The following is a 22,912-nucleotide window of genomic DNA, read 5'->3' on the forward strand; positions in this document are numbered from 1 at the left end:
CTTTTATTATTTGAAAAATTGGTATATTTTCATTTATTACAATTATAATAGTTATATTTATATTTAATATATATTATGTATATACGATTACGTATATTTATAATTAATTTCTTTATATTTTATTTTTTCATTTATTCATAATATTAAAAATAAGACTTTTAATACTAGAAAAAGCGATGTTGTCAAGTTTACCATGATTTGAACTTAAAACAACTTACAGAAATAATTATCTTCTATTATTGAATCTTTAATAGTTTTATATATAATCAATAAACATAAATTATTTTAAAAAATATATTATTATTATTATTATAATAAATAAAAAAAGGAATATATAGTATTTCATTAATATTCATTTATTACAATTGCAAATTATATATCATTTTAAAATATTTTTAGAACACAGAGTAATATTTAATATTTGTTGTCCTGTATGTGTCAAGTGTTATATTTACGAACATAAAATATTTTATGGTTTATTGAAAATACAGATTACACAGATACCTGTCAAGTTTCGGAACACCTCGATTGTATTGCTAATACAATATAAACGTTTTTTTTTCTAAAGTTTTATTCTTTATTTTATTTAAATAATTTACAAATCGAATAATAGTGTGAGAAACTAATAGTTTTGTGATAATGCCAAGTAAAAAGAAAAAATATAATGCACGTTTTCCAGCAGTGAGTATTGAATTACTCTACACAGTTTGGAAAAATTTTTCACGACGATATTGACACTTTATATAAATTACATGTTTATAATTTTAATAAAAACAATTGTAATTTATTTGTAACCATATTTAAATTATGAAGAAATACAAAATAAAAAAAGAGTTATATATAATAATTTTTAATATACATGCCTAACCTATCTTTACAAATGCACTTAGGGTAGAATAAAAAAAATTATGCAGACTGATGAAGAAGTTGGAAAAGTTGCACAAGCAGTGCCAATTATAATTTATATCCTTTTTAAATTAACAATAAAAATAATTTTAATTAATGTATCTATATAATCTAATATCTTTGTTGTTTATGTTATAGATCTTTAAGCAATTATAATATCTTTATTTTGAAAATAAATTTCTTAACTACTTACATACCTAGAACATTAGAATTATTTGTACATTCATTACTTACAAAAACCATGGAAATCACAAGTGCCAAAAATGCCAAAACTTTAAGTCCATCTCATATGTAAGTAAGATTTTTTAAAATTAATTAATTTGATTATTTGTACTTGATATTAATTTATTCATTGATCATTTTTAAATTAAATTTATTTATAGGAAACAATGTATTTTATCAGAAAGTCGCTTTGATTTTTTAAAAGATTTAGTAAAATCTTTACCAGATGTATCAGGACCTGATGAAGAAGTGCCTACACCACCATTAACACCAGCTCCAATTAATACAAATACAAATACATCTACAATACAGCATTCAGATATAGGGTAAATATTAAATAACTCATTTGATGTTTGTAAATCTTAAATGAATTATATTTTTATAGAGTTCAGAAGCAGCAAATGGGATTAACTAATGAAATAAATATAGAACATAAAAATTCAAAAGATAATGAAGGAATATATAATTCAGGTGCTGTTAATGAAATAGTTAAAAATACAACTATCTCTCAAGTTCCAAAATTTCAAATATCTGTGCCTGCATCATTTCAAATTAGTCAACCTAATTTTTATACAGAAGTTAATCCTATGAATTTAAGTACAAATACATCAGCTGTAAATACAAATAATCAACCAACATCAAATTTTGCTCACACTGCTACTCTGGATGAAGATTATGATACATAGTTATTTTTCAAATATTAGAAATATAAATTTAAATTTGAAATAATAATTGAAATGTTTGCTCGAATAATATTACAAAGTTTTGTTTAAAAAGTTCATTTGATATGCTAGAAATAATTTTCATTATTTGAACAATTTTGTTACTTATATACTCTGACAATTATAAATTTTTATATTTTTATATATTTGTTCTATTAAATTATAAATCTTGTTCACATTAGTTAAAACTATATATTTGGTATTTAAAAAATATGTTGTATAACCCTACTCAATTATCATGAAGCACTCATTTTTATTTTAAATACTTTATATTGATGTATACACATGTATAATAAGTGTGAATATTTGGACTTACACAATTATTGTGGATTCTAAAACATATATGTATTAAAAATAACTTAGTTACAATTTTTCTTTGTTTATATATTTATAAATATATATTGTACATTTATGTAGGTACAAATATATTTACTTATTAAGGATTTAGTTAGGCTTAAATTTTGTAATTGGCAAAAATTTTACATGTACCTTATATAGTTTATAATATACTTTAAATATTTAAATATTTATGATTTGCAAAATTATGTATACAATAATAAGCTTTATAACTAAGATTTTTTACTTGTATAAATATAAATTTTTATAAGAAAAATTAGTATGATAAATTTTATATGTTAATAATATTTAATATAATTCGTTTTAGAAATTGATATTGATAAATATTTCACAATATATTCATGTATTTGCATACATGTTCAAACACACACATACATTGTAACATTAAATGTCAAACAATTAAAATTTTTCACAATGTACATAATAATTAAATAAGAAAAAATTATTAAATTCTATAAGAACAAATTGTGATATTACTTCATTTGCATGAAAAATTCATTAAATTCACGAGATTATTAGGTCATAGATTCATTAAATAAATATATTAATTTATGAAAATTTCTTTTATAAAAAATATATATATAAATATATACAAAAAAGATATAATAATTTTAATTAATTAATTATAATAAATTTGAATTATATATTTTAAATTTAAAAAATATTTTCTTGGTATAATACAATAAAATAAAATAATTGTAAACATTATTTATATGAAATATAGAATCTAAATATATCGTTTTTATAATAACATATTTAATATATTTTATATTTATACTAAATTATTTATAATAAATATAGCATTCTTTTATTCATTTAAAATAAAATAGAAAATATAAATTATGTAGAGAGCATGAAAAATTAATATCAAGAAGAATATACATATTATGTACATTTTATATAATAATCTTTTATTTTATAGATTGCTCTCAATAATAAAATATAATTTATTTTCTTATATCAAACTAGAAATAGTATTTATTAGAAATTAAGTTTATTCTATATTAAAAATAAAATTTTTATACATTTTTACGCAAAATAAAATATATTTAATTAGAAGAATATAAAATTTATGTTAAAACAAAATTTTTAATTATTTTTAAACGAGAGAAAAATTTCTGAATATTATTAATTGTTATTTTAGATTATTGTAAATAAATAATTTAACTTTAAAAATAAAAATAATTTAAAATAAATTTTTAATATTAATATAAAATAATTATTTTATTAAATTTCTTAAAAATGAAATGAAATTTTTTTTTTCTTCAAAAAATATATATGTAGTTATAATTATTTTAGTTACATTTCTAAAAAAAATAATATATTTATTGTATTTTTAATTTTTTAATTATTTCATTTTCTATATTACAATATATTTCTTTGTTACTATATTTATTATTACTAGAAAATTAAACTAAAAAATAATAAATATAATATAAAAAAATTATAAAATATTTAATATTTTGTTAATGTTTTATAATTTTTGATATAAAAGAAATCTTTTAATAATTATTTAATATTTGATATTCATCTAGAGAAAATTATATGATATCCCTAGACAAATTTTATTCGTTTCTAATTATAAACAATTTGTGTAAATTCTTTTGAAAAATATTTAATATTAGTGATTATTATGTGCAATTAATTAAGTTTGTGACATAAAATAAATAATAAATATTTAAAACATACAATTAGACCTTTAAGAAGAATTTTTGTCCATCATTTAGCACACTTTCAGTGAAGAGAGACTTCTTACTGACATAATGTATGCTATTTGCAAGTAACCGTTACGAATTTCAACTATTAAGTTAATGTTATTAAATTTTTATAAGAATAATTTTATTATCAAAATTAAAAAATCGATAATTTATTGTGGACATATTCACTTAAAATCATATAATGTATTCATATATTATTTAATATCAACAATTCTTTCAAGAATATTTCGTGGAGATTATTTTTTCTACTCTATTATTTTCTGACAAATTATAAAGAAATGTAGTTATATTAAAATCTTGATATTTTTAGGTAACATAAATCACTATAAGTTATCACTTAACAAAGCCTCTAACCTAAAGATTCGTATAATATTTTATTTATTTTATTCTTCTTTTATAAAATATAATCATTTTTAATTTTTTCTTCGTTGTTATTTATATTGTCAATAAATTTTTTTAATATCTTTATTTTTTATTAATATTAACAAAGTAGTTTGAAATTATGAATCTAATTCATAATATTATTTGTTTATATTTTAAGATTAGCATTGTTATTAGTATTTACAAAAAATAATATAATGTTAATATTTTGTTTTTGTAATGAATTGCAATTAGAAAAATGTATTTATTGCTATGCATTTTATATGTTCTTATATAATTTTATTTAGAATTAATAATATTACTTATCGCATGAAGTCATATCTTATTATAAATATATATTTTTATTTTTTTTGTATTTTTATTTTATTAAAATAAAATGTAGATATAATTAAATAATTATTTGAAAATTATAAATAGTCATAAAATATAACATTCCATATTATAATTATTTTTTAATTTTGTAGTAATTCAGTGGCTATTTGCTTAAAGTAGATCCAGTATATAGCAAACATATTTGCTTATTAGGTGCATAATTGGAACATAAGTAGTGCTGCTGTTCATCTCTTGAAGTACAGATATCTATGATGTTTTCATCAGGTCTTAGCTGCAATCTGTCCTTTCCCAGTTGTCTGGGTTATCCACAAGACAACGAAGAATTAATACCAAAAATGGCTAGAGAGCCAATAATTCTCAATGTTTATGATATGGTAAAGTATTTGATTTTTTAAATTATTATATTTATTTTGAAATAAATTTCTTATTTTAGTATTGGATAAATGAATATACTACACCAATTGGATTAGGTGTATTTCATTCAGGTGTTGAAATTTATGGAACAGGTATATTTGTAAAATATTTTTATAAATTTTTTAAATTTTATATTGAATTTTTTTATGTTTTAAAATTGAATCATATGAACTAATTTAGAATATGCATACGGAGGTCATTCTAAACCAATTTCTGGAATTTTTGAAATTACACCAAGAGTTGCTGAAGAATTAGGAGAACAGTTTAGATATAGGTAAGGATATTATTTCAGTAAAAATATATTCAACTTATTTTAAAAGAAGAATAAATTTATCTTTCATTACAGGCAATCAGTACATATTGGATATACAGATTTCACGGAAGAAGATGTAACAAGAATTGTTACTGAATTAGGAAAAGATTTTAGGGGTGATCGTTATCATTTAATGAATAAAAATTGTAATCATTTTAGTAGTCAACTTACACTTGTATGTATATAAAAATATAATTATTTTAAATAATTATTTTTAGAATGCTAATATCATATTTTTATTTTAATTACAGATTTTATGTGGTCAAGAAATACCAGGTTGGGTAAATCGTCTTGCATATTTCAGTTCTTGCGTACCATTCCTTCAGCGTTGTCTACCGAAGGAATGGCTAACACCCGATGCACTTCAACACTCTTTGAATCAAGTCAGTCATGAAAGTACATCTTCTGAAAGTACGTCATCTGATACTTCCTTGTAACATTCGGCCAATTTTTTAAGACAAAGAGATCTAAAATGCCGTAGGAGTTATACCATTTAGAGAATTTATGCGCAAAGGAAGTTTATTATGACAGTAACTGTATCGCCCAAATTATGGAATCTGAGAAACAAAACCGTCAAGATGAGGTACAAATTTAATATTGTACTCTAGAATTCCTGTGGTGATTTAATAATACTGAAAAAATGCCTTTCTTGCAACATGTCGTCTTTTAAATTTTGGACGGCAGTTTACAATGTCGCGTGTGTTCTTTGTTGTATCATATGATCGAAATTTAATAGATATATACTTAATAGATAATTATGTATAAATCAAAGGCATGAAGAGACTGGAACTATTTATTTATTAATTAATCACTTTAATTTTTAAAAAAATTTTTTGCTAAGATTTTATACATAATAATTTTTATTTTGAATTGTATTTGAAAATTAATACTTGTAATATGCAATTTTCTCAAATTATATTTTAGAAATATTCAGTGATGTTTTTGTAAAAATTTAATAACCTGATTTTAACATTATAATTATTTATACTATACATATACATGCGACACCTCTCTGTACAGCTGCCATTAATACTGTTAGGAAATTTAAATTAAAATGAATTTAATATTTGCATTCATATATAATAAATAATCAAATTACAAATAATTTATTTTTCATGTACGATTTAATGAAAATTTACTTCAAGAAGTTCTCTAATATATCTTTATTTGAATTTAATATTTATAATTTTATAATTCAAATCTTGAGTCAAATAATTTTGCACCATATGGATATCTCATACCACAAAGGTGCTCTTGAATTTTGCACAATATAATAGAATAATAGAATTATTATAATATTATAATTTCAGAAGCTTTTGCAATATTTAAAATTCATATAATAATTTTTTTTTAAATATCCATAGTACATAAAACATTACTGATGTTACTAAAACTATTGTTGATATCAAGTTTATAATGTTAAATGTTAAAAAAAAAAAAAGAAAAATTCATAAAGTTATTTGAATAAGTACAAAAAAATTTTGTTGAATGTATTATATTTGTAAAATGTAATACAAGAATCAAGTAACAATTAGTGCCAATTATAACTTTGTGTTAATTCTGTTTTAATGACTAACATTAAAAATTCATATGCTACATACAACTTATAAATGTTACCAATCATAAATATGTTATATTTAATGTTATCATGTGAATATCTTTCAATGAATTATTTAAAAAAATTTAGATAAACAATTATAAAAGATAAATTATATTTAAAATAATGCTTTTTTTACTTTACATAACAAATCTGAGTAAAATCATTAATCACCATTTATTTATATAATCATATTATAAAGAAAAAAATTTTAAATTTAAAATTAAATTAATTTTTAATAAAATTATTATTTAAATGCTATTTTATATATATATATATATATATATATATATGTACACACACATTTATGTATAAATTAATATTAGACAATTATATATACATATATTTGTATTATATATGTATACATTGTGTGTGGGTGTGTGTGTCTGTGTATATATATATATATATATATATATATATATATATATATAATAAAATACAATATTATTAAATATTAATTTGTGTGCTTCTGTATAATAGAAAATTTTTTTTTGATATATATGAATTATATTTGCAAAAGAAGAAATTAAATATAATTATTCATTATTAACACTTTATAGATTAGAGCATTTTATATTTTATATTTCTTATTGATAAGTATGTTAATACAAAGTTATGAAATGAATTACTTATGCAATATAAAAATGAGAACAGCATATTAAAATGAAATATATAAAGCACAATATACAATATAAGTACAAAAGCTTATGTATCTTTTTAAATAATTTTTTATAATAATATTCAATTTATTGTTTCAGTAGGGATTTTCTTCTTACTGTTAATGATTTTTTTTCAAACAATAAACATTCTAATAACCATTATTCTGTTTTTTTAATTATAATAATCCCTAAATCTAATCTAATATTTTTTAAACAATTAATAAATATATTTATATATACTTATATATTATGTTTATTGATACATTTTTTTTATACAAAGAAATTAAATTATTTTTTAATAACTTAGCGAATTATGAAACAAAATATATTCTTTCTTCATACTTATCTTAAGGAGAAAAATTTATAAAAAAAAATATTTATACTGAATTACTGATTATTTTACAAAAACAAAAATTTAATCTTTTTTACTAATATAATTATAATTTACGTACTTTAAATAATATACAATGAAATACAATTCTTTATTGAAATGCTTGTAATTGCTTTTAATAAATATCGTAAATAATGCACATATTAATTATAAATAAATTCATAATATAGAATATATTAAACTAAGTTGCTAAAAAAGATTAATAATCAGGTCATTACATGCACTGGTACTAAACCAATGGGATACATAAATCAATATTAATTGTTACATAAAATATTCTAATAACTCGTAAAAAAGTAAAACTATTGAATCATACAATCTATATATGCATACATATAATCGTTCTATTTTCGTGCAGAATGCCAGTCGTACATTTTGATTATGCGTAATAAGAAAGCATAATTATAGCGAAAAATTTACAAAAGAACATACTCAAAATTTTAATATCATATATGTGCATAAAAAAAAAAAGGAAAAAATTGAAGATTTAAAGATTCTAAAATCAAATTGATATATATCCAAGATCTTATTTAGAAATTGAATTATTTACAAAAATATAAAATCAATGCTATACAAAGTGACTATTTTTTCATATGTTCTATCTATAGACAAATTCGATTCAAATACTAAGCAATATAAAAAACAGATATTTTGATTTTAGAACCTTTAAGTAACAATGGCGAATAATAGGCAAATTATTGAATTCTGTTGGTAAGTACAATAACACATACATTGCTACAATTTATAAACATACGGTGATATTTCTAGAATAGTTCTAGAACTCATTTTCAAACTTTATTTTATTCCAGTACGGATAGTAATACCTGTACTATTACATTCTTTATTTGATAACATTAACACTTTTTCTTCTATCAACGGTTTCTTCTATATTTTTAATATAAGAATGTCAAACCTATTGCAGTCGATATATATTTTATTTATAATTATATTTCCATATCTTACCATTACACAAATTTGATGAAGATGTTTCAAATTTTTTTAATATTATACTCATGTATAGTTATATTATGCTAACTATGTCTTTAATGATGATCTTTTAAAGAGTTGGAACTTTAATTTTTCATATAGATTTTTCAAATATTTGTCAATATTTTATGAAAATAAGAAAAAATTGCTTGTAATGTAGCATATTTTTTATCGTAATATTTTCCATTTCATAAACTTTTTGATATTTTTAAAATCTTTTTTATTAAAATTCATTATAAATATATGCAAATTTAAATGCATGATTCAGAATTATTTTTTACAGATAATTTTCATGTACTTAAAAATTGAATCAATATTGTAGTTATTAAATCTTTGCTATATGACATATTTAAATATAAAGATAAAGAAGTATTCTCAATCTCCATAATTTTTTGAATAATAATGGAACAACTTGGGATTAACTATTAAATATCATTTCATATATTAACTATTTGCATAGAATTCTAAGATAATTTATTCTACCAACTCTTTTTTTTTTCTTTTAATATAGTTAGCAAATTTTTATAAATGTACATGAAAAATTTATACATTAAAACATACAAAATTCGCTACATTATTTTCATTTTTATTATAATTTCATTTGTTTTGTTTTAATTTTATAATTAAAAAATTGAAACTGATTAATTATTAAATAATACTTTTTGAAAAATTTCAAAATAATTTGTTTTTTCATTTGCTTTTAATTTTTTTAATACAAAAATAACAATGTTGCAATATCATATAATCTTTTTAGCATTTTCTTGAAACTGTTGCAAAATGAATAGAAATTTTTAATCAAAATAAACGATTTTTTATCATTTTTATTTCATTTTCGATTCTATTCTCAGTCATTATGCATTGCACTTTTTAATATAATTGATCATCAAATTTTAAATATATATATTTTTAAAAAAAAACAAATTCATATTTTCATACTTATTGTATTAATTATAATAAAAAACAGAAAATTTATAAGAAAAAAATCAATTTTCATTGCAGTAAGGACGAATTAATATTCATCATTGTTCTTTTAGTATTACAAATATAATACTTATACATCATGTAAAAGTATATATACTCGCTTTTTTAAATATAATTATTAGCAGGAGCTTCAAATACATTGCACGATTAATTCTACTATTTATATGCTGAATAAAATGATGCACCTTACTGCTTAATGACATAATTGAAAATATTTAGTCATATCAAGGCATCAAATTGACTTATTTTCACTGAATTAATTTTTTAATTGAGAATGATTAATTGTATAATTTACTTCAAACATACTATAGTTAGATTCAAAAATAGTTACAATAGATTAATTAGATTCATTTTTTATTGCTAGTAATTTGACTGAGATTTAGATTTTTATTAATTTAAAAGCAATTAATTGAAGATAAAAAATTAAAATTATGCAAAATATCTGCGTTAAAATTCAAAAATAAAAAAAAATTAAAATAATTCAGCCTATTTCGGTAATATATGGCATCTTAAAGATGATTTTCAATGATTTTCAAACATAAATTATTTACAATAATTTATCATTACATTAACTTTAAATTGCTTTGTTAAGTATATAACTTATTATGTATAAGTTCTTGAAAACCAGAAAGTTATTGCGATAATAGTACCACAAGCTAATATATATTAATGTTAATATATTTATCAAATTTTTGTACTGAACTAAATAATTAAAATAATGCAACTTTTCAATTCATTTGTATATATATACGAGTATTATGCCTTTTGTTAGATATTTATAATATAATAAACATAATGCACAAAGTTAAGAAAATTTATTGCACAGAATAAAAAAAAAGAAAAGAAATGCGATAACTTTCTAGCTAAAAATCAAACACGAATATCATTCTGTGTAAAAATGTTATCATAGATACTGTAATCTTATTGTTCAAATAGTGTATATGATTACAGTAAGTTATTAATGTTGAGAAAAGTATTAAATTAATTTTTATGAATCATATGAAGATGAACCATGATCATGAGCAGGACTTGGAGGTGTCGATGGATTTGAACTGTTATTTGAAGCTATTGAATGTCTAGGACTTCCACCAGAAGTGTGTTCCTATATTAGTAAAAAATTTCACATATTTATCAAAGAGATTTTTTTAATTTTTTTAGTAAAACATTTTAAATGTTTACTATTTATATTTTTATGTTTGATTCATATTTTTTACAAAGAAAAAAATACCTTATCATGTAAAGATGCAATGCTACCAAGAGAAAGTGGAGTATGTGATCGTAGATGCACAGATTCCGAATCAACTTGGTCCACAGGAGTACGTGGTAATGAAGGTGGAGTAGCAGTTGGTCTTGGCGGAGCCGGTCCTCTACGTGATGATGTTGAACCTAAAATAAAATATAAATATATACATAAGTTTATATATAATATAAATTATATATAATATATAAATTTATACATAAAAAATAATATATATGTAATTATATGTAATTTTATATATTTATACCATTATGTGGCGAATATCCAGAATTTCTAGATATATGAGAACTAAGACGTCGAGTATCAGAAGGTGGGTGCCTAGGAGGTAATGGTGCTGGTTTACTTGATGTTTGAATTGCAGGACTGTATAACTAGAAAAAAATATATATGTATATATTCAATAGATAAATGAAATTGATTCTTTTATTTGAAAAATCTGATTTTTTAAAATCAGTCTTTAAAAAAAAATATATATATATAATTTAATTCTTACTCTTTGTTGGCTGCTATGAAGATGAGAACTACTGTGATGACCGGTATGTTGTTGATCAGCTGTTTCGAGTGTAGTAGGCAAGTCTAACAACCGTTGAATCTAATATATACATAGATACATATATATATATATATTATATATATAATATATATATAATATATATATATATTTTTATATAAGATATAAAATTTATATATATAAACAAAATTGAAATTTGAATTTACCTGTATTCCATTACCTGGACCCATATGACTAATATGATTAAAATTCGTCGGAGCGGATATCATTTTGGAACGTCTATCAGTGGGACGAATAGCTCTATTTCCTTCTCTTAATGAAAATCTTCTTCGCGGTTTTGTCATTTGTCTACCACTTGAATCTAATGGTGTTAAATTAAGTAGTTCTCCTAATTATATTAAATCGAATATTATATTAATTATATCTTATATTCAATCATACATATTTGTTGTTATTAAAGTAATAAAATATACTAACGTTGATGTAAATTACTCAAAAAAATAACATGTGGCATATCATTAATGATACAAGAAGTCAGAGAACCTGAAGTATTTAGTGGTCGTGCTCGTTTTACATTAAGTGTTTGCAACCAGTCTCCTGTAGTACAATCAAACACATCGATGTGAGTCTCACTGTATACTAATAAATAGCCTTCACAATAACCTATAATACAAATATAAAATTATGATTATATTTTAATACATTTTATATATTCTATGTTATATGAAATATACTTACTAACTGCTGTCGGAACAGCGGGATACATAATTTCACGATCTCTACTCTTTCTACCTTGACTGTCAACATAAACTGCCAATGTATGGAAGACTAATAAAAATTCACCACGTGGTAATTCAATACAACGTAAAGCATCCACAGCACTATATGTAAGAAAACCTAAGAGAGTATTCTCAGAATGGACCAATGCTAAAATATAAAATAAAAAATTTAAATTAAATATATCAAAAAAAAAAAAAGAAACTAATTTAAAATAAAATTTATTTACAAATAGGATGATGGTCTCCTAAGATGCTGTAGATAGAAAATCCAGAAGGATACCCAACACAGAAACGACCTTCAGAAAGAATTTGTAAAGTTTGTGCGTGACATGATAACATCAATTCACGTATACGTTTATGACGTGTTTTCGTACGTGTAATTTCATAAATAATGATTTGTGATGTATTCTGAATCAAAAAAAAAAAAAAAATTACCAAAATAGAAATTATATTAATATTACATACACATAACACATGTCTTACCTGTTTCTTTATGGCAACACACAAACAATAAGTTAATGGACTTCGACGGACTATGCCTGTCGTTAAAGTTATGCATCCTTTAGTTTCTGCAACCTTAATCCATTCAACTTCATCTCCATCTAATGCACGTACTGGAACCAGCCGTACATGACGTTGTTTTCCACTTAAAACTACTATTAATTGTTCTTCTGTCACATATTCCAGTAAATATATTTTCTTGCCTTCCCCTACTCTTGCAATTTCTTTCAAAAAATATAATATATAAATTAGTCATAATAATATAATTCCTAATAAATAAAAATATATAGAATATATATATATATATATAAAATAAAACATACCGCTACGATCTAAATCTAAACAGAAGAGACCTTCTTCTGTACCAATGACTAGACGATCTGGATCAATAATAGCTCCTGACATCACATTTTTAATGAGCGCCAATGTATTATCTAATAATTCTTTTGCTCTAAAAATCTACAAGATAAAAAATAATAAAATCATTAATAAATATAATTAATCGATATTTTTCTAATATAATAAATATATAGATTATTATATTATATTTACCGTTGTATTAGGAAGATTATTTTTCTTTAATATTCTATGCAATTCACTTAAAGCAACTACCCATTTTGTTTTTTCACTTTCAGTGTCTGCAAGCATTAACGTATGATTTCTTAAACCAGGTGGTTCTAGCAGAGATGTTGTTATCTAAAAAAATATGAAATAAAAATAAGTCATAAAGAAACTAATATATTAAAAAATTATAACATTGAAACATTTTAGAAATTACCCTAAATATGCATGGAATATCTTTTTTTGTAGCATGTATGACATCTGAATCTCGAACGGAACTAACGCTAAATTCTTCATCACGCATATCCAAAACTTGAGACACGTAAACAGATGGTAATGCATTACGATCTGGTGAAATATCATAAAGAAATAATTTAAAATCGCAAACCACCACGAATTGACGAACCCAACCCTTTTTTACTCCACCCATTTTTGGCACTTTAACATATCCTTCGTATGCCGTACCTATTCCTCGTGTAGGATCAATACCTAATGGTCGTTTTGCTGGAAAAAAATTATTTATTATCATTTTTTTAAGTATTTAAAATATTAAATTCTTTCAAATTAAAAAATTTCTTCAAATATTTTTTTTATATTGAATTATATGAAATGATTTCCTAAAAAAACTTACTTTGATCATGTGGTACTGGGCACATTGGTGGAACTTTATCACAACAAGGCATATGACATGCAAAACCACATACTTCACATACTACTCCTTGTCTTGTTAAACCTACCATCAGTGAAGTACAATGGTTACATTTTGTAGGTGTTGAAAATGTTCTTACTAAAAATTGATGAGATTTTGGTTTTGGTTGAAGATTGGTTTGTCCATGAGATGTTGATGATTTATTGAGAAGCTCATGGGATAACGGTGATGTTGGATCCTAGAATTTAGTAAATATTAAATTTCAAAAAATATTTAATTTTATTTATAATTATACTTACAATACTAAGTTCAGATAAATTGCTTTTACTACTGGAAATACTCGGTGCACGATTATCTTCAATATCAGCTTCCACACTATCTGCACTTCCATGACGTGTACTACTTGCGGTTTCTTTCAAAAAATGTTCCAAATATGACATTTGAGATGTAGGACGTTCTAAAACTAAAATATAAAAGGAAAATATTATAAATATTATTAATATAATAAAATTAATATAAAAAATATTTTAATTATAGAATGTTGAAATTATTTTTAATGTTAAATTATTAAAAACAGAAATATGTATAATATTTTTATCTATAATTATTAAGATATAAAAAATATAAAAGTAAAAAATTTTTTTTCTAGAAAATAGATACTTTTCTTTATAAAAAGTCAATATAAATTTTATAATATTTTTTTTTTCAATATTTTAATATAATCACTGCACTCCAATTCGCACCACACAAATTTGTTAAAATAGTAATCATTATTATGCAGATAGGGATTGATGATTGTTCATCAACAAGAATAGCAAGCATGTAGTAAAATATATCAAAAAATCAATCAGATCAAACAATCTAAAGGCGAAAACATTTAGACACAACATACCTGTTAATCATTTAATTACAAAATTGAGTGATTATCAGCTACTAAAATTAACAAAGGACAACCATCACCTAAAATGATGAAAGACTACTAATACTATTCTTAATCAAGAGATGATTATTTTCAACATACAAGAAACACATAATAGATTTTCAAGATAATTGACATTATTTCTAAACTTAACACAGAGCTATGTTTTAACTCAGAGTAATATATCTTTTTTCAACATAAAAATATTTAATGTTTTATAATATTACATCATAAGAAAATATTTCAATATATATTAAATATAATATTACATAATATTATTTATTTAAAAAACATAGCACTATGTTTTGTAATTAGCATCCCAATTGACTAGTCAATCAAAATCGCGTTTTTTTGCCACTTCATTTACCGGGTGGCGATATGATGTCGACGGCATTCTGACTGATGAATGTGTTGACGGGAACGAATCTAGTTAATAAGCGACATGTCGTGACGCGGGGAGCACGCATTACTGGTAGGGGTGACGATGGCTGATGTACGATGATGCGTTGGGATTTGGTGCTAACGATGTTTGGAGATTTTCTTGACATTTTGCTGGATAGGGCAGCTGTCACAAATACAGTTTGAAGATGAGCAACAAGAGGCCCCAGACACAGCTCGTTACGCCAATAAACAGAGGTACTTTGTAGTCTAGAAATCAGAATCGCATACCGTACCGGAGAACCGAATTACTATGCTGGATAGGTATCCAAATAGTAACGATCTCTATTATTGGTAAAATAAGTATTGGCAATAGATTTATATCAATTATAAATATAGAAATACTTAAGTATTCATATACAATATATAAAATATCTTATATAAAATAAAATGTTAAAACATCAAAATCAATAATAATTTCAATGAAAATATGCATACTTAATTCATATTTGTATATAATATTTATCAAATTTAAAATATTTTAAAAATATATTCAATTTTTTATGATATTGTTAAAAAAAATTCATATTTTTAATTATATATTTGTGTGCATTATATTTATATTTATAATTATGTTTTGAAGTACATTTAATTATAAATTTAGAAATACACACCAAAACTTCTAACATTTATAAAAAATATTAAGAAAATGAAAAAGATAATCACACACTGACTCATACAATTTAATATCAAGCCATTAATTAAACTAATGCAAACTATGTAGGAAAATAAATAATATTTAATTATATTTTAAAATTTTTATATTTTTCTATTAAAATTGAAAAAAACTATTAAATCATAGTTATAGCTTTATAATGGCTTGTAATTTTAGTTATAATATAAGAAACATTCTACATAATTATAAATTTATGCATAAATATGCAACTATAAAGAATCATGTATGTCATCCATGCATCTTCACAACAAACTTGATGTTAATTGATATTTATTTTTATTAGAAAAAAAGAGTTAATAAGCAAATTTTAAAATTTTATGTTGATAGAAGTATGAATGCTATATATGATTCCTGTTATAAATTTTATAACAATTTTTGATTATATTTGATTTTTACTATATGCATGCAAATTGAATTACTAAAAAACACATTTATATAAAAACATTTTTGGCATTTAAATCACATATTGTATTGTATATCCAATATATAAATATGTATCTATTTATCTAATAAATAAATAAAATTCTGCACCTATTTATTACTAACATTTAATTATATTTAAAATATAATTCGTGCCACAAAGAACTTAGAATAAACAAGAATAATAAGTTTGTAAAATAAAACAATGAATAAATATATTATCTTCTAAACACTGTATGAGAAAGATTAAAAGATTTACAAATTACATACATAGCATGTATTGCAGCAGTTTGTATAATAATAGTTGATACAGAATTTTTATAAAAACGTAACAATAAGATTTTTAAGAAATTTGTTTTTGTAACAGTATTAAATGAAATATACTTACAGCCATCGCCTGTGTCAAGCCTCGCTTGTAATTCTTTTATTTGCATTTCTTTACGTTTTATTTCATGTGTGAGTGTATCGAATCGTTGTCTAAAATCTCTTAATTCCCTAAATAAATAATAATATAGAATTATTAAATTATATTAATTACAAAATTAGACAAAAAATTTTATTACATTAATTTACTATTACTATTATACTAATTTTTATTATCAAAATTTATTTTGAAGATAATTACTTTTGAGCAGCAATTAAATCTGAACGCGTTTTTGTAAGCTCTTCAGATATTGCTTGTTTAGCTTGTATTTCGCTTTGTAAAGAACTTTGTAAATTCAAAAGTTCCATTTTATCAAGTTTCTGTGATCTACGATTTCGCCAATTCTTATCCGCCATTGTAGATCCACTTCCTACACCACCCACACCACCAGAATGTTTTAGAAATTCTAGTTCTTCAGTCATTTTCGTAGCTAATGCCTGAAATTTTGTTAATATAATATAATTTTAATATAACTAAACAATTTTCAATACACGTAATTAAAAAAGTACACTTTCTACAAAGGACAAACCTGCAAATATCCTCTAGCATCTTTTTCATCAGATACCCATTGAATAATTTCAGTAATCTGAGCTTCCCATTGTGCAATAGCTTCCTTTTTATTTCTTAGTTCTTCATATTCTTCTTCTAATTGTCGCCTTTCACCTTGTATTCTATTAACACTATCAGTAAGAGTGTTAAGTTCTAACATAAGTTTTTTATTTTCTTCGACTAGCATAATTTTTTCTCTTTCATGACGTCTATTTAATTCGTTTATAGTTTCCTCACTATCAGTAATATTTTCTAATCTTGCAGTATCTAGTTTTTCTTTTGTTAATTGAACTTCTCTTTCCAGCAAATCCCTCCTTGTTTCAGTTTCATGTAATTGTTCTTGAAGACTACGAATTTCAAGATTGAACCTACTTTGCTGTTGATTTAAATTTTCATTGTATTGAACTTCAAGTTTCTCAACTTCTGCTTTTAACCTATTAATCTCTTGCGTTGCTAATGCATGATTTGCACCTGCATCATTTCCTATAGATCTTTGTCTAATTTTTTCTGTTTCTTCTTGCATTTGCTTACAATATTCTTCACTACGTTCTCTTAATTTTCTTTCTTTACTTGTTTCAGCCATAGCTTCTTCAACTCGATTTTCTAATTCTCTTCGTAACTTTTCAGCTTTCCTAATATCATGTCGCAAGCTATCAACTTTTTGCATTACAACTTCCAATTCTTCTTCTTTATCTCTAACTTGTCTAGATAATTTTTGTTTCTGTTGTCTTAATTCGGATAATTTATCTGTAACTTCAGTATATTCAGCCATTGCTAGTTTACGTTGTGTTAATGCATCTTTTAATTCTTTATCTTGAAGTTTAAGCTTTTCTTGTGCATCTAATTTATCTTTAATAGCTTCTTCTTTTTCTAATCGAAGAGATCGTACTAATTTTTCTAATTCTCGTAATTTTGTTATATCACCGTTATCTAAATTACGTAATTCACGAGGAATTTCCATGGATTTTAATTGTGATTCCAATTCTAAAAATATAAGTATAAAACAATAACAGTATTAATCATTCATATATTTATAATGATATTAAAAAAAAATATATATATATATACCACAGTTGCGTTTAGTAAGTGTATTTATTTCATCCTGAAGTTTTCTTGTTGCATTATTAGAATCAGGTGATATACCAGGAGAAGAATGATTCATATTAATTTGTTTTTTTAATTCATCAAGTGTTTGTATTAGTTGTGCATTTTCTTCCTCCAGCATCTGCATACGTTTATCTTTTTGAGTTATAGCAGATAAACAACCAAGATCTGATATGCAACTGTTAATTTACAATTTATAAATATATAAAATTATATCAAATACTTCTTTTTTATAATAAATTATTTTTTTATAATAAAAAAATAATAAATTTTACTTGCCTTCCTTGAGTAAAAGTAAAACCAACAAATGGTAAATGTAATGCAGAAAACGCAGAATTTGCTGCTGGTGGAACAGCATCAGAACTACGAACATCTGTATCATCAACATCAAAATTTGATGTATCAGTTGGTGAAGAAACTTCAGGAATATAAGGTGCAGTACTGTCTCTAAGAGTATCCCAATTTACTCCTTCAAACCATGGATGTTTCTGTTTTTATATAATTATTGTATTATAATATCTATTTTTATATAATTGAGTCTTATTATTAGTACTAAATATTTCATGAAATATAATTTTTTATTTATTATTATATTTTTAAATAATTTATATTATATTAATATTATATATTTATATTAAATATCTTAATTACTATTTTATATATATATATATTAAATATATTAATACCTTAAAATCGTCAATTCCATTTTGACCTAATCTAAATTCCGAACTACATATTAATTTTCTCATTAAATCTTTAGCTTCTTCAGAAACTTCATATATATCATCTGCTGGAAAGTCAAAGCAATTCTGAAATTAAATAAAATATATATTAGAGTATTTAATACATATGTATAAAAATTAAGATTATTACTATAAATATTATTATTATATTATTGTATTATAAATAGTTTAAATTATTTAATAACCTTATGGTTCATAATTTTTCCATAAGTTTCGACTAGAGATTCTGCATAGAAAGGTGTTTCTCCATATAACATTTCATACATACATACTCCTAAAGACCACCAATCACATTCAGGTCCATATTGTCCTTGTCCATCTTCCATTGCCTATAAGAATTTTAATACATTTTTTTTAACATTTATAAATTGGTAAAATATTAATTAATATTAATTAATATTACACAATGTAGAAATTATAAAATAATGTTTAGAATAATATAAAAATATAATTTTACCCTTAAGATTTCTGGGGAAATATAATCTGGTGTACCAACAGCAACATTACTTTGTGCAGTGCCATCTTCAAATAATCGTAAACAAGATCCAAAATCTGCTAATCTAATATGACCATTTGCATCTAATAAAACATTATCAGGTTTAATATCACGGTGTACATAACGTAAATCATGTATGGACCCAATAGCCAGAACCATTTCAGCTATATAAAAACGTGCCATATCTTCAGGAAGGCGATCTTCAAATTTGCTCAACAGTGTTAATAAATCTCCACCACAGTAATAATCCATGACCAAGTACTGTATATGATTATTTAAAAGATATTTTTAAATTTATAAATATTAATAATTTTTATTAATAAAATTAAAATATTACCAAATTATTGTCATCTTGAAAGGCATAATGAAGATTTGTGATCCATCTACGATCACCATACACCAATACATCTCTCTCTTCTCTAAAGTATGCAGTTTCTGCACGCTTTAACATTTCCCATTTATTCAAAATTTTCATTGCAAATACTTTATCTGAACCACGCATTCTCACAACACATACTTCACCAAATGCACCTCTACCAATAACTTTTACTATTTCAAAATCTTCTCGTGCCAATTGCAAACTCTTTATGCAAGTAGCCACTGGTTTTACTATAAAAACAAATTTTATTAACAAAAAATTTATTATTCTTTAAGAATGTGTTATGTATATATGATGTACCAAATTCAATAAAATCTGAGACAGTCTTTTCACGCCTTAAGGAAGAATTGCAACATTCATCATATAAGACAAGTAAAATATCAATAAGTGTCTCAATAGAAAATGTGTGTCCTATTCTTCCTTCTCCTTGAACAGGACCACCAATAAAAAGAGATTCTAATTGGCGTAACCTTCCTCCTATGCCTATAAAAATAATTTTATTTAACTCTCTCAATATTTTTTTATCTATAATATAAATATTATAAAATCATTTTTCATATATTCAAAAATATACCATTGATTGCAAGTCCCTTTGGCATAATATCAGGAGGAGGTTGATTATATTGATGCTGCGACGAATCTGACATGTCTCTTTTTCGCATAAGTTGTCCTTTACCAAAATTTTTGGACACTATTTCTGTCATTTTTAATAATATTATTCAATAATATTTCAAACCACCACATTATGATGTGATGTCTATCCTAAAATATCAAATTTTTATATAACATTTAATACATAATTAATAATTATATTATATTTTTTGTTTTAATTGAAATTAAAATATAAAATAAATATATATTATAACATATACAAAACAAGTATTATAACATATTTGCTATTTATTAATTAAATTTCTCTTCTTTTCTTATTTAATTGAATAAATTTTTTTCATATTATAAATAATTATATGAATATTAATAATTTGACAAACATTTTAAACATAAATATAAAATATACAATAGAAATATTTACTGAAATTAATATCTATTATATATAATTATATTTAATTAAAACATCATTTTTTAAATTAAATAATATTATAAATAAAATATTAAAATGTTTAAAAAATTTATGTTATAATATATTTTTATATTTGTAAATATAAAAAAACTATTTAAAAATATAAATATACATATATATTCATTTACCTTAAAAAGATAATTTCCACTAGACATATCTAAATAGATTCACTTTCACTGTTTAAATATTAATTTTGTTTACAACCATACAGCAATCATTTTCCGATCATGTTATCGGTACATGATCAGTACGCTTTGAGCTTCTTTTATCCTTATGCAAAGAATGTCAAAAATCAATTCCCTTTAACTTAGCATGGTATATATGTCCACACACCACTATGTGTAAAACAATCGAGTTTCATTTAATTCATCATCGGCCATGGTGCCGGAATTACTCACATCGGAAATTACGTAACTGCTATAAAGATAGCCAAAATATTTGGCGAAGAAAACACGCAACAAGAGAAATACGTGTAAATAAAACGTACAGACAAAAATAGTGCAATGGGGTAGGGCACCGCATTCGCGATTAACGAGTTCAACAAAATCACCAAGACAACTATTGTAGAAGAAATCGGTATTGTATAGTAGAACTATACAGTACTTATTTAATGAAATAATTATAAAATGAAACGTACATAAATATTTAAGCCCATTGTCCCAATTTCTAGTATAACCTCGTCGCGGCACTACACTCTCATTCCGATCAAATTTGTGACGTAAAATTCCTATCGCATGTGAGAAAGATGTTTTGAGTGAAAGGCTTTTTCTTTGTCGATTCGAACTATTTGCTCAAATGATTCAAACATATTTGCTGAAACGACGCGTCACGCTATAATATTAGTTTAATTGTTTATTATGCGCACCATTCGTTTATCACAAAACATCTTGCATGGCCACCTCCAAACCCCCAACAATTTGGTTGACCCCCTAGTAGGCCTCATATAGAAAAAAATATGGCAGTCCTACGTCATTGAAAATACCTATGATAACTCAGAATATAGATAGATTTACTATTTGAAAATTTTTTATCGAAGAATATAAAATGAATTCACAATAATAATTTTATTACATCGAAATTATCAAATTATTTATATAATTTATTTTTCTTTTTTAAGTATTTTTATAAATAATTATAATTAAATATAAATAACTTGATTTCTTACAAATCAAGTTAATAATTTATGATCTAATTGTATCTAATAAAATAAAATATCTATAATAAAATAAATAAAATAAAAATATAAATCTTTTAATTTTTAAAATTTTATTTTTAATATAAAAAATTTGATATTAAAAGATATACATCGGTATTATTTGTGACCAATCATATTTAAAAATTTAATTTCGAAATCTTTGAAACGCAATCTTTTATTTTCTAATATAAGAATTCTTTTTAATATTTTGTAATAAATTTTTTGATAATTATGTGCATTTTATTTTA

General features: G+C 22.8%; 3 protein-coding genes across 14 annotated transcripts; 2 read left to right on the forward strand and 1 right to left on the reverse strand.

Moving 5' to 3' along the window:
• The first annotated feature begins 421 nt into the window (after positions 1-421).
• Positions 422-2,672, forward strand: LOC107996857 (dr1-associated corepressor). Of its 2 annotated transcripts, XM_017055149.3 has the most exons (5): positions 434-681; positions 891-963; positions 1,104-1,197; positions 1,290-1,454; positions 1,514-2,672. In XM_017055149.3, exons 1-5 carry the CDS (start codon positions 640-642, stop codon positions 1,812-1,814), a joined length of 675 nt encoding a protein of 224 aa, XP_016910638.1. In that variant the 5' UTR covers positions 434-639; the 3' UTR covers positions 1,815-2,672. The 2 variants fall into 2 exon arrangements, with proteins under 2 accessions (XP_016910639.1, XP_016910638.1); XM_017055150.3 differs by lacking the exon at positions 891-963 and having other exon boundaries at positions 422-681; positions 1,045-1,197.
• A 980-nt stretch (positions 2,673-3,652) lies between these two features.
• On the forward strand, positions 3,653-6,303 carry LOC107996858 (deubiquitinase DESI2). Of its 7 annotated transcripts, none has more exons than XM_017055153.3 (6): positions 3,653-4,235; positions 4,832-5,013; positions 5,073-5,145; positions 5,234-5,327; positions 5,400-5,541; positions 5,618-6,303. In XM_017055153.3, exons 2-6 carry the CDS (start codon positions 4,888-4,890, stop codon positions 5,801-5,803), a joined length of 621 nt encoding a protein of 206 aa, XP_016910642.1. In that variant the 5' UTR covers positions 3,653-4,235; positions 4,832-4,887; the 3' UTR covers positions 5,804-6,303. The 7 variants fall into 7 exon arrangements, with proteins under 7 accessions (XP_016910642.1, XP_061927077.1, XP_061927076.1 ...); XM_062071093.1 differs by having other exon boundaries at positions 3,653-4,014; XM_062071092.1 differs by having other exon boundaries at positions 3,653-3,972; positions 4,236-5,013.
• Positions 6,304-7,857: 1,554 nt separating this feature from the next.
• On the reverse strand, positions 7,858-22,453 carry LOC107996840 (serine/threonine-protein kinase Genghis Khan). Of its 5 annotated transcripts, none has more exons than XM_062071088.1 (27): positions 21,598-22,453; positions 20,963-21,150; positions 20,689-20,871; positions 20,347-20,618; positions 19,971-20,270; positions 19,699-19,842; positions 19,457-19,579; positions 19,050-19,258; positions 18,735-18,949; positions 17,647-18,650; positions 17,319-17,554; positions 17,082-17,188; positions 15,527-15,724; positions 14,540-14,703; positions 14,223-14,478; positions 13,809-14,095; positions 13,583-13,726; positions 13,354-13,489; positions 13,013-13,254; positions 12,757-12,937; positions 12,489-12,677; positions 12,228-12,413; positions 11,957-12,111; positions 11,733-11,831; positions 11,487-11,610; positions 11,210-11,367; positions 7,858-11,083 (listed from the first exon to the last, which is right to left on the reverse strand). In XM_062071088.1, the coding sequence occupies exons 2-27, from the start codon at positions 21,090-21,092 to the stop codon at positions 10,970-10,972; spliced, it is 5,556 nt and encodes a 1,851-aa protein (XP_061927072.1). In that variant the 5' UTR covers positions 21,093-21,150; positions 21,598-22,453; the 3' UTR covers positions 7,858-10,969. The 5 variants fall into 5 exon arrangements, with proteins under 5 accessions (XP_061927072.1, XP_061927074.1, XP_061927071.1 ...); XM_062071090.1 differs by having other exon boundaries at positions 11,733-11,815; positions 11,957-12,138; XM_062071087.1 differs by having other exon boundaries at positions 11,957-12,138.
• Positions 22,454-22,912: the final 459 nt, after the last annotated feature.

This window comes from Apis cerana, linkage group LG2 (genome assembly GCF_029169275.1).
Source record: "Apis cerana isolate GH-2021 linkage group LG2, AcerK_1.0, whole genome shotgun sequence".
Lineage (NCBI taxonomy): Eukaryota > Metazoa > Arthropoda > Insecta > Hymenoptera > Apidae > Apis > Apis cerana.